The 18,523-nt window shown below is 37.6% G+C and overlaps 1 protein-coding gene, 1 long non-coding RNA gene and 1 pseudogene across 2 annotated transcripts; 2 read left to right on the top strand and 1 right to left on the bottom strand.

The window, feature by feature from the left end:
- The first annotated feature begins 5,681 nt into the window (after positions 1-5,681).
- Positions 5,682-7,763, top strand: LOC112169475 (annotated as a pseudogene).
- A 1,207-nt stretch (positions 7,764-8,970) lies between these two features.
- LOC112169476 lies at positions 8,971-9,986 on the top strand. The gene is made up of 3 exons (XR_002924687.2): positions 8,971-9,325; positions 9,447-9,706; positions 9,856-9,986. It is a non-coding gene; the product is annotated as an uncharacterized LOC112169476 (long non-coding RNA).
- Positions 9,987-14,524: 4,538 nt separating this feature from the next.
- On the bottom strand, positions 14,525-18,101 carry LOC112172643 (cytochrome P450 CYP749A22). Its single transcript, XM_024310055.2, has 5 exons — positions 17,316-18,101; positions 17,013-17,236; positions 16,434-16,666; positions 15,277-15,661; positions 14,525-15,161 (listed from the first exon to the last, which is right to left on the bottom strand). The coding sequence occupies exons 1-5, from the start codon at positions 17,593-17,595 to the stop codon at positions 14,733-14,735; spliced, it is 1,551 nt and encodes a 516-aa protein (XP_024165823.1). The 5' UTR covers positions 17,596-18,101; the 3' UTR covers positions 14,525-14,732.
- Positions 18,102-18,523: the final 422 nt, after the last annotated feature.

Genomic DNA, 18,523 nt, shown 5'->3' with positions numbered 1-18,523 from the left:
TTGACAAACCTCTTGCTTTGACCACTATTTGAATTTGAAGCTATCTTGTACCTTGATATTGCAACTGGAAAATAATTGCCATGGCTTGTGGTTGTTGTATTTTTTTAAAATACTATTTTTCTTATTATATATATATATATATTTTATTTCAACAATAATAGGAGGATATAACCTTAGAGACTCATTGATGATCATATTCATCTGCTCCACCAAAATTTGTTCCTACTCTTACCTGGTCGTATTTCATGAGGAGTTGCCGAACGGTTGAGTGTTAGACAACACCCAAATTTGGATTCCTTTTCCCTTTTACTTTTCTACTCACAAATTCTAATTTGATTTCTAATTTTCTAGAAATTGTTAAAGTTTAAATTTTATTAGTTTGTTTTGTTTTGAGATGAGGAACATTGGACCGTGTTAATGTCCTTAAACTATTAAACCCGGATTGGCTAAGTAATTTCATCCCAAGCCTAGCTTAGTTTCGTCAAGGGGAGCTAGTTTCGTCATCCGAAGCCTTTGTTCTTCAAGTTTCCAAGAGAGACAAAATATGATATATATTCCTTTGCCCTCATCCCACATTAGGGGTATGATTGTTGTTAGAGTTTTGGAGAAAGGGGATTATTTAGCCTTTCGTGGGATGATATACAATTTGTTTCCAATATGACTAAAGGTATGTTATTTGGTCCGCTGAGCCCACTCTCTCCCTCTCGCCGACCTACGCGCCTCCTAGGGTTTTCATAAATGACAATGGAATTGGCACCGAACGCAGTGGTTGCCATCATTGGCGGCAATGTCGACTTGAAATCGGTGATGCAGGTCACTGATATCAATCCCATCAGGCCCACCGGCTTGCCAGTGAGTTACCGGTTGATGGTTTCCAACAACGTTTGGTCTCATCATGCCATGGTCACCTTCTAGCTCAACGACCTATTTAGGACTGACCAGGTCAGGAAAGGCTCCGTCGTCCGGTTCACCGACTGTATTTGCTCTGATGTCAAGGACCGCAAGTTCGTCTCTCTCATTTTCGATTTTCTGTTAATTAAGATCTATTTCGATTATGAGATGTGATTGTTGATGTGCTTCGTTAATTACTTTAATTTTGTGACCGTAAGTTTACGGTTTTTGATTCGTTTGGATGACTTCAAGTTTTGATGAGCTATATAGAGCTGAATGAAACCGAGTGTTATTGTGGTAGTTTGAGAATTTGAGTTTTGAAATTGTGGGTAATTGAGTAAATGAGTTTATTATTTCGTTTTCATGTCTAAAATGTCTTCAACATTCGTAGTACCTTCCGTTTCTACTAAAGATCTCCGTGAATATGAGTTTTAGGACTATCAAAATGGATATTAGGGCTGGGCACGGGCCAGGTCCAACTATAATTTCACTGGGCCCGGAACCGGCCCTTTTTTCACTGGGCTCGGAACCGACCCGTTTTGACACAAACAGGGACCGGCTTGAAACAGGCCCGTTTCATTTCGGGCCTGGCTTGCGGGCCCAAAAACTTGTATTTTACCTTATCTTATGCCTATATATATCCATATCTACTTTCCTGTATTTTACCTTTGCTTATGCCTATATATATATATATATATATATATATCCATATCTACTTTGCCATATATCCAGATTTCATTCATATCAACCTGTTGAAGATTTGAATCAAAACACAATATCAAGATCCAAAATTCAAGCTGCAAATTCAAATATCCAAAACATATAATATCCAAATTCCAATACTCATCCAGAACAATTGAAGCTACAATTCAAATACAAAGTGTCCAAATTCATATACAAATGTCCAATGAAATAGAAAGTCCTGATTCAGATACAGCAATTTAGCAGCCATTTTTCCAGTCTTCCATCTAGCAACAATGCAGCCATCCATCAATTGGCTTCCACAGTTTTCCCTACAATAGCCATCATAAATAGATTTAGATAACAAAGAACCATTCAAGTTGCAACTTTACTCAACTAGCACTACACACATAACCTACTTCAATAACAAAGAACCATTCAAGAGCCAAAAGTTTACTCAAGATTATCAACAACTCAATATACAAAAATACCAGAAACTGCAGATCTCTTAATATAGAAACAAATACCAGAAACTGTAACTCAAGATAATCAACTTTACTCAAACTGCAGGTAGCAACTAAAATAGCAATATGCAGCAAGAACACTCAAAATACTCAAAACACAAAAAGCAATGAACTGAACAAAATACAAAAAGCAATGAACTCAACAAAAACCCAAATCTCAATTCAGCTACAAACCAAATAAGCACAAAAAGAGATCAAATTTATCAATAAACTGAGGAACTCATGAAGCTAAAAGTCTAAAACGAGAGTGACAGACCTGAAGAACAACGGGCTCCTATTCTCTGGCTTCGAGTTGGCTTATGATGTGGATTATGCCATCTCGATTTGTGAGAGAGAAAGAAGTACACACCGTGAGGTGAAGTGAAGAGAGAAAGAAAGAAGGATAGAGCAGTCCTGGGCGGCGTCTCGCTCGGTGTGTCGATCTGTGAGGGAGAAAGAAGGAGGCGTCGTGCAGGTGAAGTGAAGAGGGAAAGAGAGAGGGACAAAGTAGTCTTGGGCGTCATCTCGCTCGGTGTCTCGATCCTAGGCGGTGTCTCGATCGGAGCCCGTTTGGTGTCTCGGCCTCACGGCTATGGCGGAGGAGAAGGAGAAAGTGAGAGATGGAGGCGCTTCTTGTGTGTTCAGACTGTATAGAAAATTAGAAATGGAAGCTGAAGATTAGGTTTAGGTATTTGAGTGAAGAGTAGAATCTTGTGTGTTCGATCCTATGATAAGGAATTTAGTCTCTATGTTAGGACCAATAATACATGGACATCTGTCTTTTGATGTTTAATACGGGCCTGACGGGATTTTTCAATTTTGAAACACAAGGCCCGGTCCGAACCGTTTTGACCAAAAAATAATTGGGCCCGACCCGGGCTTTGACAAGCCGGTCCGGGTTTGCGGGTTTTCGGGCTTAAATGCCCAGCCCTAATGGATATTGGTCGATTAGGAGATGGAAATCATTGACTTTTTTCTTAATGGTTTTTGTAACCGTAGTGTTGTTTATTGTGCATAGTACTAGACTAAAGTTGTTTAAGAATAGTTTGACATTTACTCATGACACACTTTACAGAATGTTGTCTAGTGACCAAAGTTGTGGATATTGGTCGAATGGTACTGTTTTTAACATAGCATAAATGTAAATTGTGTCGTGCATTGCTTTATTATAGGCTTTTGTAACCTTAAACCCTAATATTGTGCATTAATCTAATTTATCCAGTTGTGAATTTTTTCTACGTCCTTACAGATGTGAAAACGATGATGCATTTTTAGTGTCCTTATACACTTTTAAGGACGTTTTTTCAACGTCGTAAAAAATGACTTGTAATGACTCTTTGATAGATGACGTTTTTTTCACATGTCATCTAAAGTCTTTTAGGACGCTTTTCTAATGTCCTTAAAACCATCATTTGTAGTAGTGTGGTATGAAAACTTTTTACAGTCACTGTTGTCATGTGTGTCTTGTAGTTTCATCCGCATAAGAAGAAGATAGATGTCTAGGATTTGATAGATTGCCTCCCTCATAGCAATTGGCGATACTATTTACAGCGGGGTTTGAATTTTTTTCTAAATTTCTTTAGATTGGTTGGTCTGTTGCAATAAAATTAGTCATCTATTATTCTTAATTTGGTGTATAATTACTATAAGCATTTGCATGATAACCGAGACATTCTTGATGTTGGTGATTTACTGAAGAGGTATATAAGATATTATCTCAGATTTCGACATGATGATTAAATATCGGCAATGATTATTAGATTTTCTAGTTTTCATTCTCTAAATGTATATGTGAATGATTTTCTGGTTTTAATTCTCTAGATGTATATTCGAAGGCTTTGATAACATATTTGTCATACTGAATTGCAGGGTGAGAATTTGATTATTGCACTCTTTGGAGTGGCATCTGTAAGCAGCCGATAGTAATCTTTATAGATAATGTTGACTCTATTTTTTTCAGAGATATTATTCTCTCTCACACACACACCTACTCTCTCTTTCTTTCACACACACACACACACACACACACTCTCTAACTGTGTGTGTTGTGCAGTGTGACATGGAAGCTATTGATGATATGATTGCATGGATGAATTGTTAGGACATTTTTTCTACATCCTTATAAATGTGAAAATGAGGACGCATTTTTAGTGTTCTTATACACTTTTAAGGACTTTTTCAGCATCATAAAAAATGACTTACAATGACTCCTTGATATATGAAATTTTTTTCATGTGTCATCTAAAGTCTTTTAGAACGTTTTTCTGATGTCCTTAAATCCATTTTTTGTTGTAGTGTGGTATGTGAATTTTTTCCTGTCACTATTTATATATTGTCATGTGTGTCTTGTAGGTTCAACTTTTTTTTATCTGAAGTGTAAGGAAGCACTCTTTGAGTTTTGAAATATGATATATATTCCTTTGCCCTCATCCCATGTTAGGGGTATGATTGTTGTTAGAGTTTTGGAGAAGGGGGATTATTTGGCCTTCTGTGGGATGAATACAGTCTGTTTCCAATATGAGTAAAGGTATGTTATCTGGTCCGCTGAGATCCTCAATCGTTAGAGTTTATTATTTCGTTTTCATGTCTAAAATGTCTTCAACATTCGTAGTACCTTCCGTTTCTGCTAAAGATCTCCGTGAATATAAGCTTTGGGACTATCAAAATGGAAATTGGTCAAATAGGAGATGGGAATGATTGACTTTTTTCTTAATGGCTTTTGTAACCGTAGTGTTGTTCATTGTGTATAGCACTAGACTAAAGTTGTTTAAGAATAGTTTGACATTTACTCATGACACGCTTTACAGAATGTTGGCTAGTGATCAAAGTTGTGGATATTGGTCGAATGGTACTGTTTTTAACATAGCATAAATGTAAAGTGTGTCGTGCATTGCTTTATTTTAGGCTTTTGTAACCATAAACCCTTAAATGGTGCATTAATCTAATTTATCCGGTTGTGAATTGCTTGTGTAAGCAGAAAGTGTTCTCTTTTTAGTTAGATTATTTGAATTTGATCGGTAAGTTTCCCTGTCAATATGTTCATTTTGAGGCACTTGAGAAGATTATAATTTCTATTTCCAGTTCAATACACAATCCAATCCGTCAAAATAATAAAGGAGTAGCAATGGTTATGTCAGTGTACTTGTTTATTTCCTGTGATCTTTGTAAAACACAAAGCTTGACATGCAGGTGAAAACATCGTGTTTGGCCTCTCGAAGTAAAATGGATTCAGAATTCTTGTGTAAGATTTTAAAATTTTTTTTTTTAGAAAAGAATAAAATTCATTAATTGAAGAGATTACTATCACTACTAGAATTATGTCATTAGACATCACCACTATTAAATAGGTCGGAATTGCACGCGATGTAAAAAATATATCCTAACATCGGTTTATGAAATATCGATTTCTATTGTCATTATAAACATCGGTCATTAAATTAACCGATGTGTAAAGTCTCGTTCAAAAATTTTGAAAAATTTGCGGAGGGACTAAGTTAAAAATTTAGAAACGCGGGGGGACTAAATTTTCATTCCCTCCATTCCTCCAACACTTGAACTTTTTTTCACTCTCTAAAACTTTCGAACCGTAATGACTACCAAACCCTACTCTTCCCCACCCCCCCCCCCTCCCCGGACTCTCACTCTCTCTCTATGATGAACAAGCTCCGGAATTTGGTCTTTTCCCTTAAACTCTGTTCGATCTCCACCACAATCATTTTTCTCTTTCTCTCCGTTCTTGATCTAACTCAACAAATTGAGCACTTGGTGGCCACTGTGTTGATCTAGATCCAGGGCTTATGGGCTTATTCTTTTTGGGTATTTCAATTTGGCTCTTTCCAATCGTTCCTCTTCCTCTCTCGTGCGAGGTCATTCAACTCAGATGCTTTCAATTCAATGGCGAGGTCATTCGTGCGAGTTTCGTTCTGTCCGAGCGCAATTTCGATTCAACTCGGATGCTTTCTCTTCTCTGCTGACGGAGAGTTCGCGTCTTGGGTCAGTTCTCAACCTCTTTTTGATTGGTTTCTGTTTTGGGCTTCTTGCTTTTACTGGTAGATTGGAACAGGCCTCTGGCCTCGCAGGTGTACGTCTAGTGTGACCGGACAGGTTACTGTTGGAGGTGATTGGGATGGAGATCGGAGACTGGGGCGTTGGGATTTCGATCTGTTTGGTTTTTATTTGATGACGGTGGCTGCACGGAGACTGGGTGAGCGGAAGATGGTGGTGACTGGGTGTGCGGCGGCGGTCGGGGATTCGGATCCTGCAGTAGGGTTGTTGACCCTCTGGGTTTGGGGATGGAGACGGTGAGAATATAGGCTCGGGTGTTGATCTTCTTCATGGAATTGGGCATGCGAGCTTTGTGTTTGTGGTGGTGGGTGATGTGTGGTCAACGACGATTGGGATCCGGTATCGGCGGCGACGTGACAACCCTGGTGGTGGCTCTTGTTTGGAGCTCAATTCATGGCCTTCTCTTCTCTGATCGACATAACCAACGATTCTTCGATAGTGGGGGTTGCGATGCAGATGCCATCATCGGTCGTCCTGTGAAACTAAGGAGCATCCGAGTGAAGACCACACTGGGTTCCGGCGAGGCTTTGTTGAGAGGTCAAGTCAAGACCCTGTTGCAACAAGTGGAGGAAGAGGCCTCTGTCTCTAAGTTCTCTTTCGAAAACCGACCTTTTCGACATCTTCAAGGCCTTATTGGGAAAACGCTGACAGGACTTCTTGCCCCAACTCTGGCGAACACGCCGCAGGTGAATGATCTCTTGGTTGATAGAAGTGGGAGTAACATTGAGAGACCCTCTCCTCTAGTCCAAGAACAATTGATCTCTCAGGTTTGAGCCCTGAATTCTACTTGGGTTTTACTCACATTGCTTATATATATATATATATATATATATATTCTGTGTTATTGAAGATGTGTTTATCTTAGGGTTTACGGTTCTGGTCAGTCTTCATACTGTGGATAATATTTTGATTGAGTTCTTCTGAATAGGTTTACAGTTATGTAGTCCAAGTTTTGTTTGCGGTTTTTCTCATATATATTTTAATATTGTGTGATAGCATTTATATTGAAACTGGGGACACTATTTTGATTGTTGATTCTTAATCGATTGGCTAGTTTTATGGAGTCCAATTTTCATATGGATTTTTCTCATATTGTTATACTGGTATGATTGCATTTATCTAAAGCTCATTTGGGTTATGGTCTTTCTTGAAATTGGGAAAACATGATATGAAATTCCCATTGGGGTTCGGAATTGGGGACAAATTTTGATTGCCTTTTTGTTTTTAAACCTTCAAAATAGAACTGCAAAATGCAATGTCCTGATTAGCATTCCATGGGATATGTGGCAGGTGGTATGTGACATCTTTGAAGGAAAGAATCAAGGGAGCCTTGAATCACAAAAGAGTATCGTAAGTCGTTCTCTGCTACTTGATTTCTCTGAGAAATCTGAAATCTCATTCTCTTCTAAATAGATTGCTCGTATGTGATTACTGGTGAAAGTAAAGCAAGGTCATCCCCAGATGATGATAGTGCTTCAGTGTGGTTCATTCAGGTCAATGCAAGCACCTGTGATGAAGAAGAGCAAAGGGCAACAATTTCCTACTCAATTATGTGGTGTTTCAAGGGCTTTGCAGGGCTGCAATTGTAAATTTTCAGGTATATAACAAAAAATTGATCATTGTGGCCACAAGAAGTTGGTCTAATCATATAATTTTTTCTTTTATAAGTTGGAAAGTCCTTAATTCCACTGAAGGATAAACAAGTGTTGACTTGCTGTTATACAATAGGGAAAACAAAACTGACATTTTTCATAGTTAGTTGGTGTTTAAAGTATCAAGTAAATTGCATATTCAATTATTTTGGTTTATAAATTATACTAACGGATCATCTTAAATCTGTGTGACACAACTAAGTGGGAACATTGTTGCAACAAATAATATGAATGCTTAGAGATACAAGGACAAAGGGGGTTCAGTTTGAGGATGCTTGTTAAGCGTATTGGATGTCTCAATTGTCTCTTTGAATGTGTGCTCTTAATCTTTCGTCTCAAACCCTCAAAGCTTTATGTGTAACTACTTGTGTTCTTGCAGATCACTTGTTTGATCATTGAAGCTCTTGCTTGGTGCTATATGCTAATTTTGATTGGCTTGGAAACTAAGATATACATTTGGGAGTTCCGATGGTACATAAGGTATGGAGTCCTTTATGTCTTGGTAGGAGATGCTGTGGTGCTAAATCTTATTCTTGGAATGATAGATTCCTACAGAGGGTTAGTTTTTCTTCCTTTTACTTACTCAATACTGTATTCCCTTCTACAGATTCTTAGCAGGAGGTTTTGTTGATGTCAAAAGTCAACCCCACTTTTGCTTTTGGTTTTGCTAATTTGACTTGATATGATTGCAGGAGTAATACCCTTTCTACGTACTAGACAAGTCAATTTCATAAGTAATGTTTAGTGGAAGATCTAGTTGCGGTCTGGAAGTTTAGTGTTTTGATCAAATATATGAAGAATAATAAAAGAGTTGAGAATGGAAACCAGAGCCAAGACTAGTATATTTATAAAGAATATGATGCATTTAGAGTTTCTAGCTTTGATTAATTGCTGGCAGAGGGTGGCAGGGATTGAGTTCTGAGCTTCCGATTAAAATTGAGTTGAAGTATTTGGTTGCATTGCTGGAACGTGATATTTCCCATTGAATTGGTTAAAACTACTATTATTCTAGTTCTGCTTTTGGATTACCTATTATAAATATTTGTTATATGCTTTTGTGCAAGTGGGTTATTTGATGCTTTGCAATTTGAAAACTAGATTCCCCTAATATGAATTTTTCGCTTTCTATTGCTCAGTTTGTACTGTTGATGTTTTTTTTTTTTTTTTTTTTTTTTTTTTTTTTTTTTCAGCACTATCGCTGGTTGTTTATTCATTTTTTTATTAGTTTCAGATTGAGAAACTCATTTTGAGTTTGTTTGTTGCAGGAAAAAGTTTTAACTCAATTCTGAACCATTTGTGGGGTTCAGGCAAATATGAGTTAGGCTGTTCATTTTGGGGTTCAGGCTTTGCTGGTATCGGATATATGTCAAACTTTATAGTGGCATATGCATTCAATAAATCGCATTGGAGACTTTAATGTAGATTTTAGCTATTTTTATTCTACTGTTGAAATGGTTATTAATTGATAATGATCTCTTAAACTATCCTTAATCAGGAAAGCTGGCTTATAGATTAAAGAATGAAGGGGCAAAGGTGAGATTTTCATGTATTCATCATCAATTCCCTTCTGCAGTGAACTGGTTTGAAGTATATGAGAAAGACAGGTTACATACATGTGTTGTCTGAATTGCCTTATTGTTTGAAATTGTGCTAGGTATTGATGGCAGCAGGGATACGTTTCGAGCTGCAGCCGGTGACCAACTGGAGATATATATGGGCTGAGAGGACTAGCTGTGAGATAGGTGTGGCTGAAAAAGAGAAGGCCAAAGCAGCAACAGGTAGGCAACACAAATAGTAGGCAGATCAACTCATACAAGAGCTTGAAGAAACATTTAAGTTCTGAACCTTTTGTGATGTCGAAGACGATAGATAATGAAACAGTTTGCTGTCTTAGCAAGTGATGGACTGTGGAAGGTTGGTTAGTTTGAACTAAAGTCAATCACTACAAACACATACTCACTACAAACACACATATCATTTGGATTTATGCTCTTTTTCTTTTCTTTATGTCATGTTTGTGCTTTCAATGAACTTCAAATTTGTTAACCATAATCTAATGCCAGGTGATGACAAGCCAAGAAGTTGTGGATGCCATAAATAATATAAAGGATGCTCGGGCAGCAGCAAAGCACCTTATTGAAGAGGCAGTCAATAGGAAGAGCTCGGATGATATTTCCTTGTGTAGTTGTAAGATTTTGGTGAATGTATAATTTTTCTCTAGCATGTTTCTTGTCTGATTGAACTTGGTTTAATAATGTCTCAGATTTGTTGTCTTTATAAAACACTTATGGAATTGAAGTGTGCTTCATCTTTGTGGTGTTCCCTTACATGTTGTACATTGTTTCATCAATCAAGAGGTTTTTATTCTGCAATAGTTTGGCCAAACTTAACCATAAAAACTGATGTGCACTAAGAGAAATACATCAGTTTCAAAATAAAATCGATGTCCCATTAACCATAAGAGATCGAATTATGATGTTGGAATCGATGTGCTACAAACTAGTGCACATCGTGTTTCAGATAGAGATCGATGTGCTGTATAAGTATTGTCATCGATGAAGACAAGAAAACTGATGTCATGAAAATTTGCGGACATTGTTTTTTTTAGAGATCTGATATATTAGAAGGCATTAGACATCGTTGTTTTACCAGAATCGATGTTGTATAGGATAATTAACATCGTTTTTTCCTTAGAATCTGATGTTAAAGTAAGTAAATAGATCGGTTCATACAATATTAAACTGTGTATATTGAATATGAAATAGTGGGTTATGAGCCAAATTACGCGTCTAAATCATGAACAATAAGAAACGTTCATAGGAACCGATGTGTGAAATAGTATCAGTCATCGTTTTTAAATGAATAACGATGTTAAAATGCATAGTTGTGCTGTAGAATATCTATTTCTTTAAGTATTAAAGGCAATAAGATGAGGGTTTAACAATATATAAACATACAAGTTTGTTATCATTTAAATGTATTTACATCGATTTATAATGAGGAACTGATGTGTATAATGATACTAGACATCGGCTAAAAACCGATGTCTGGATTTTCCGGACCTTTCTCATCACCCACTAAGACATCGGTCGGGATTCTTTTTCTCATCGGTTTTTGGCCGATGTCTGAGGGCATTTTTCTAGTAGTGTATGTTGGGGATGACATTGTAAATCCCAACTACTCCAATAGGAGAAGAGAACCTATTTATACTTCTAATATAGAATCAGTGATTACAAACACCAAGAGACTTGCAAACAACCCACCATTCCAGGAGTCTCGATACACTTTTACAGCCAACACCATATCTAAAACTAGGGCTGGGCACGGTCCCAGATCGGCACCATATTTACAGGGACCGGGACAGAGCTCGAAATATTCGGGTCGGGGCCAAAACATGAAATCCATACTCTGGGACCGAGTAAACCCGGACAGAAAATTTTCAGGTCAGTTTTCTGGGCTTTTGGGCCTAAACACGCCACAGAAAAGAAAGGACGAGGAGGAGACTCAGTGTCTCAGTTCGACGGAGACCATGGTCAGATTGCAATTGGAAGTGGGAAGAGACCATGGTTGAGAGGAGAAGCGAGACAGAGAGGACGCGGAGGATACCTCAGTGTTTCGGACCTTAGCACCGCCGCCGTACCAGAAGCCCCTTGACACCACGCCGCCACGACCTATCCCTCTCCTGACACCGAATTGCTCGACCCAACAACTCATGGCCTTTGCTTCCATCGAAACCACCACTGCCGCTAGCCCGATCTATCGGATCCAGCCTTCATCACTCCTCATTACTTATTGGATCTATCGAGGAATCGAGGGATGCTTGAGGATGTTTGGTTAGAGGAGATTCGGAGAGATTGGTTTTCGAACTAATGAAGGCTGGAATTAGGTTTTTGAACTGATGAAGGCTGGGATTAATTAGGTCGCTGGGATTTGATGAATTGGGTTTAGATTTTAGGGTGTTTTTCATTTCTTCGAAGAAGAGAAACTGAGAGAGTAAGGTTAGAGGATTTTTCTAGGATTTGATTCCAAAAGATGGGTTTTTGGACTGAGAAGGGTTAGAAAACGTCTGTGATCACATGAGATTGAGTGCATTATAGAACTATAGGCTTGAATAGACAACCTATCATACTGTGACATGTGGACTATTAATATATTTTTGGGTATTTCGGGCTTTTCAATTTGCCAGATCCTTGGACCGGGACCGGCCCTATGTTTTTCTAAACCGGTCCGGTTCTCTCATTTCTCAGTTTGTTTTTTTTTTTTTTGCAAAACCCGGCCCGAACCGGTCCGGTCCGACTCTGTTTTTCAGGTTTCCGGGTTAAAATGCCCACTCCTATCTAAAACCACCAGTGTACGTGTAGAGGCGTCTCCCCATTATATTGACAACAGGAAAACATCGAATTTAAAAACCAACTAGTCTTTGGATATGACACAACTACTAGACCAAAGTTGTTTAAGAATAGTTTGGCTGTTCAAACTTCAGACTTATATGTTGCAGAATCATTGACAGAGAAATCTTAGTTTCAATGGTGTCAAAATTGAAACCCACACAAATTCTAGCTCCCATTTCAAAGGGTATGAATGCAACCATTATATCCTTAGTAGCTTTAGCAACGCCTTCTGAGAATCGCTACAATTTTAAAAGTTTTGTGATGCAATGATGTATCGATATGTTAATATACCAGTTCGAGGAGGACCTTAGAGTAGAATACCCTTCGGTGATTTATCATTCGATTAGATGATAAACTGTTCGCTTTACATCTTTAAATCATCATGAAGCGTAGTAGCATGCTCGTGGAATATTGGAATTGCTTGCCCCCTCACTTCAATAAATAATCCTGTTTAGTCAGTTTAATCACCTTTGTTTTGCATTCTTATAAAGCAAGTACTTGCCTATTACCATCTCAACTCATCAACTGCCTCTTCAGAAATGGATGACTCTATCAACCATGGCCTAATTGATGGTAGTGAACATGGTGATGGTGATCATTACTTGTGCTTTAAAGATGATGACACTGATGAATCGCATTGTATGTATGTCATATTGAGTGGCACTGCACGTCTCAATGTTCTCTTACCTAAAGCCACCATTCTTTCTTTCACCATATTTGCTCCTGTCCTTACCAATGATGGCACATGCGCCGACTTCAGCCGCTGACTAATGGGTTTCTTCATTGCCCTTTCAACAGCCTCCTGCATTATTTTCACATTCACTGATAGCTTTATACTATGGAGTAGCCACATTTCGGGGGATTTGGACTTTCAATGGTGGCCGGAAGAGGCCTTGCGTTCCATCTGATTATAGGCTGAGATGGGCTGATCTCTTCCGTGCATCACTTTCTCTGGTTGCATTTCTAACATTTGCAGGTTCACATAATGATGTAGTGGGTTGTTATTATCCAGCAATGCCTAAGAGGATCACCAACAACCTTCCTCTGGTGGTTGGGTTTGTAGTATCTTTCTTGTTTGTGTTGTTTCCTTCCAAGAGAAGGGGAATTGATTATCCTTTCTTGCTGATGAGAGGTGCTTTGTACTCTAGACGTTCAAAGAGGCATGTTCTTTTATTACAGATAAGTTATGGCATCTGTAAGTCTTTTATGTAAACCATGAAAGATACTCTTTGTTATGTACTAATTTATTTACGGTGAGAAAATTATGCTTTTCCGTTCAGCAGAGATACAGAACTGGAAAATGCATGTGTTTGGACTAGTGTATAACTTTCTTTTCCTCCTTTGGGGCTGAAAGATGCCTTCAAAGTTCGTTCAACAAGGATTTTTACTAGGATTTCCGAAGAATAATTTAGGAAGAGACAAGTCATAACTTTCACTAAGTTTTTGAATTTTTCAATTGCTAAAAACTCTCAAGATAATGAAAAAAAAAAACTAGAAATGATAAAATTGCTACGAAACATCACTGCAAATCTCTTAGATCGTAGCATCAAGCTGGAGCAATCATCCAAATGATAACCAAAAAGGAAGGCAGCATCAAAGAGAGAAAGTAGTTTACAAGGCAGAATGACTAATGTGAATTACCATGTAATAAGATATCATTTTCACAAAAATAGAAAAAGTGACCAAAACTATTGCAACACAAGAAATACAGTAATGAATCAGTATAGGCGTACAAGTCATGTATAATGACAACGCTGTGGAACTGATACACCAGTAGGATTTTACTTTCATGAAGAATTGCTTCCTTAATCATTGGCAGCTTTTGGTAAACCTTTTTCCATATGTGGTTCACTGCACCATCGAGAGAAACTGGCCCGATGGCTCTAGGATGGCCATTGTCATACTGAAACACAGGCTGTAGCTGAGCCATTTTCTGACGAAATCTATCCTTCTCGTGTAATAGATTTTGGGCTATTCATACCAACCAGCCATTTTGGGCTATTCACACACTTGGTCCGCAGTCTGCACAAGGGTATCATGCCGTTTTGGGCATTTAATTTTTGTTTAATATCCATGTCATGGTCTCTGGTCTCTTGTTGACTGAAAAAGTCCAGAACAATTAAGGTTTGTTAGAGCAGAGTCATATTCTTCTTCCCGATTCCCTAAGGACCAAGAAGTTAGTACACATTTTCTACATAACTATTCTGCAAGTTAAAGTATGGCACACAAAAATGTGCGAAAAAAAAGTGTAAGATTTTTTATTATGGGAGATTGTTTCTCCTAATTTTTTGAAACTTCTATGCACTGAACTTGCTGGAAACTCTGTAGATTCACTCAAATACCTAAGGTGAGGTACACAAACCTTGTACTAGCAAGGCTGCAGGCTATTTATACATTGAAGCATTATTCATAACTAGAGAACCATGTATCTAGCCAATCATGAATCCTTGATACCATGCACACCAACTAACATACATTATTATAGGACTCTATCTATTTAACCAATCCATGAATCCTAGACATAGAGAGCAAGTCTCGTCTTCAACATTTCACAGGGAGTGCAGCATTACTTGAACTCCATACTGCGGGCGAACAGTAAGAAAATGAAGAGGAGAGTGGATGTAACACGGGGAAAGAGTGAAGACATAGCGTTGCAGAATCATTGACAAAGCAATCTTAGTTTCAGTGGTGGCAAAGTTGAAACCCACACAAATTCTAGGTCCCATTCCAAACGGTATGAATGCAGCCATGTTATCCTTGGTAGCTTTAGCAACCCCTTCTGAGAATCGCTCTGGTTTGAAAAGTTCCGCGTCTTGTCCCCATAGTTGAGGGTCATGGTGAAGTGCTACAATTGGGATGACCAAATCAATATTAGCAGGAACAATCAACTTCCCCAGCCTACTTTCCCTTTCAGCTTTCTTTACAAGTTGAATAACAGGAGGATATAACCTTAGAGACTCATTGATGATCATATTTATCTGCATTATGAAGATCGAAACAAAATGAGACAGAACAAAAATCAAGATTTCATACTTAACTGATGACAGTTTCTACCACTTACACAATCAGTGTAACGGTTATTGACATTCTTACAGTTTTTAGTCTAGAAATGCCGTCGAAATTTGGATTCTGTTTTCCGAATAATTGCAGGACTTCTTTTCTTGCTTCCTCTTGCCAATCCTGATGGAGTGCTAGAAGAAAGACGGTCCAAGCCAGCAATCCATTAGTGGTTTCTTGTCCAGCAAAGTACAATGCCTTGCACTGATCAATTATATCATCTATTGTGATCCTATATCCGTCATTACTGTCATCATGATGAGCCTTTAAAAGTAATCCAAGAAAATCCCACCCAAACTTGTGTTCATCCTGCTGAGTCACTGCCTTATTCTCTCTTTTCTTTACAATCTCCAGTATTGTGTCACGTATTTCCTTCTCAAGCTTCTCTGCTTCAATTTCATCATTAGTTTTGAAAAGCTTTCTGCAATATGGAATGAATTAAACATGAGTAATGGGAACATACACAATCCTCCTACAATATTGCATTGAATTGTTCTCTGCCACTTAGCAGATGGGAACATGCACAGTTAGTACTGTCCAGACCAAATATGAAAATATAAGAGTAGTCACATATCATATATATATATATATATATATATATATATACAGATCCTATCCAGAGCGGAGCTCCGCTATGAAAATTAACGTGTGAAGTTCGAGTTTTCGGTCACTTTTCGGTCGCATATCCACATCTCGACTGTTCAGTTTTTAGGTACTAGTGTATAGATCGTCTCTGAAAATTTTCAGCCAAAATGATGATCGTTAAGGCATTGATAAGTGCCTTAAAGCTAGTACGGTTCAGGTTGACAGATTCAGTCCTTCCATTGGTTTAAACGAGTTAGATGCCTTAATGATCATCAATTTGGCTGAAAATTTGCAGAGATGATCTATACAGTAGTACCTAAAAACTGAACGGTTGAAATGTGGATATGCGACCGAAAAGTGACTGAAAACTCGAACTTCACACGTTAATTTCAAAGCGGAGCTCCGCTTTGGATTGGATCTGTATATATATATATATATATATATATATATATATATCCCAAATATGAAATATATAAGAGTAGTCACATATCATATAAATATATATATATATATATATAAAGTTAGAACCAGCAACTACAAGAAACATAGGTTCTTTGGGATATCCTTTCTTTAAATGCGATGGACATTAATTAGTTAAAGAAAGTTACCGGATACCAGGAAGCCTGATCTTATAAGAATTGTTGACCGATAACGAGGATAAATCCATTAACATGTCGAAAATTTTCTTCCCTTCTAAATAGTTGCTGCCAAATGCTGTCCTGGAAATCACTTCTGAAGTAAACAACTTAAATTCTTGATACATCTCGATCTCTTTGCCGTCGCTATTTTGCCACCTTTGCACCATCATCTCAGCACTAGCTACCATATCTGGAACCATACTCTGGTAAAAAAATATTAAAAAAATCTGATTGTAGTAAATTAAATATCCTTCAACTCATTATTTTTTAAATAAGGCTGTCATGCGCATTTTTCATACATGTTATATTTCATGTAAAATATTTACACTTGACAACTTATGCTATGACTTTGACAACTCATGCGGGGACTAAGAAAAAGTCTTCACTATGGTAAATAAGAGTAAAAATAGTTTCTCCATCGAGAAACTGAACTTTAAAAGTTATAATTGCATGTACACCATATATTATCGAAGTTTACTCCTCCCCGTATAATTAAAATCGAGTTAATTGATAGAACTATCATAATTGCGTTGAATAACTAAAGCTTACTTTTAAGCTTTCTCTATGGAAGGCATGGTTAGCCAGCTTTCGCAGTTTTAGCCATTGTTCTCCTTCAGAAGTCCCGAGGCTGTTTCCAATCAGCTTCTTCCCAAACCCTTGTTGTTTCTTTTGCAGATAAACTCTGTCTTTGTTATTCAGTATCTCTTTGCACAACTCCGGTTCCATAACAACCAACTGAGCTTCGGTACCTAACCACTGAAGAAAAATCTTCCCTGTCACAAAACACAACAACACTTGGCGTTAATTAGAAATAACGAAGATTTGAGATCGATCGAGTTAATAATTTGTTACCATATGTCTTGAGCCACGAGTGATACTGAGGTTGAACTACAGGAAATATGTCGTGTGATAAACTTTTGGTTCTGCTAATGGCTTCCTTCTTCATGTTCAAGATTTCTTTGGCGTTTCCATCGACAAGTCTGTAAGAAGGGCCTCTGATTCCCTGCAGACCCATCGGTTTCTGTAGGCGAGTTGGAGTCCACCATTGTGTGTGAAAGATCTTGAAGATCAGAAGGAACAAAAACACAAAGCTTGAAACAATAAAGAACACTGGGAATCCAGTAGTACTCATTTTTTCGGTGATTTAGCCGTTTGGCTGTAGCTCTCTCGAGTCGAATTTTACGAGAGTCTCGACCACAAAACACAGGCAAGACTTTATTATTTTGTATTGCTCCATGCTGCCTCTCTTCCAGTTTAGCACCTATACGATGAATCTTAATTTGGGCAAGACTTTATTATTTTGTCTGTCCAGTCAAGTCCTTTAACAAAAATACTAAACTTCACAATAATAAGATTCTTATCGATTATTCAAAAAAAAAAAAAAAAGATTGTTATCGACAAAGAATGCTAAGAATATCTAAGGTTTGCTGTAGTTGTGGGTTATATACCGTCTCACCATTCGATTGAGGATATTTTTGGCAATAGTAACATGACGCGATGAAAAAGTGAGAGTATTTTGTCAATTTAGGACTACTGCAGGGGTCATAGTGGTATTAGATTTTTCATGTGGGTCTACATATCTTTCTCTTATTAGCTAGAGTAACCAATCCAATCGTCAAGCTGTTAGCTGTCTAACTCAAGTTGAATTTTACGAGAGTCTCGACCGCAAAACTCGGTCTACCACTGCGAGTGGGAAGCACTGTTACACTGTTCATCAAGAATTGGCGCTTTTGCCCTTGCTATTTTTCTGACTTACGGTTTGCCATTCTCTCCGCTTTTTCTTGAATCTTGACCATGCGATTCATTTTGGATAAAAGACAATCCTCAAAGTACAAGAAAATATGTATTTTTACATTTTAGAAATTTTGTTTGTCTTCCAGTTTAGAATCTGGATGATTAATTGAAAAGATTTGAAGCTACCTTTCTCATCTTATATATTAAGCTAATTTCTCTTTATATAGTTAAATTTTTGAAACCTCAATAATATCCTCACATAATAATTAGCTATTTAATAAAAAAAATTATTAATCAGGATAAAATAGTAACTTAATTAATAATAA

This window comes from Rosa chinensis, chromosome 6 (assembly GCF_002994745.2).
Source record: "Rosa chinensis cultivar Old Blush chromosome 6, RchiOBHm-V2, whole genome shotgun sequence".
Lineage (NCBI taxonomy): Eukaryota > Viridiplantae > Streptophyta > Magnoliopsida > Rosales > Rosaceae > Rosa > Rosa chinensis.
The sequence above is the reverse complement of the archived record's forward strand: the minus strand, read 5'-3'. Positions and strand labels throughout refer to the sequence as shown.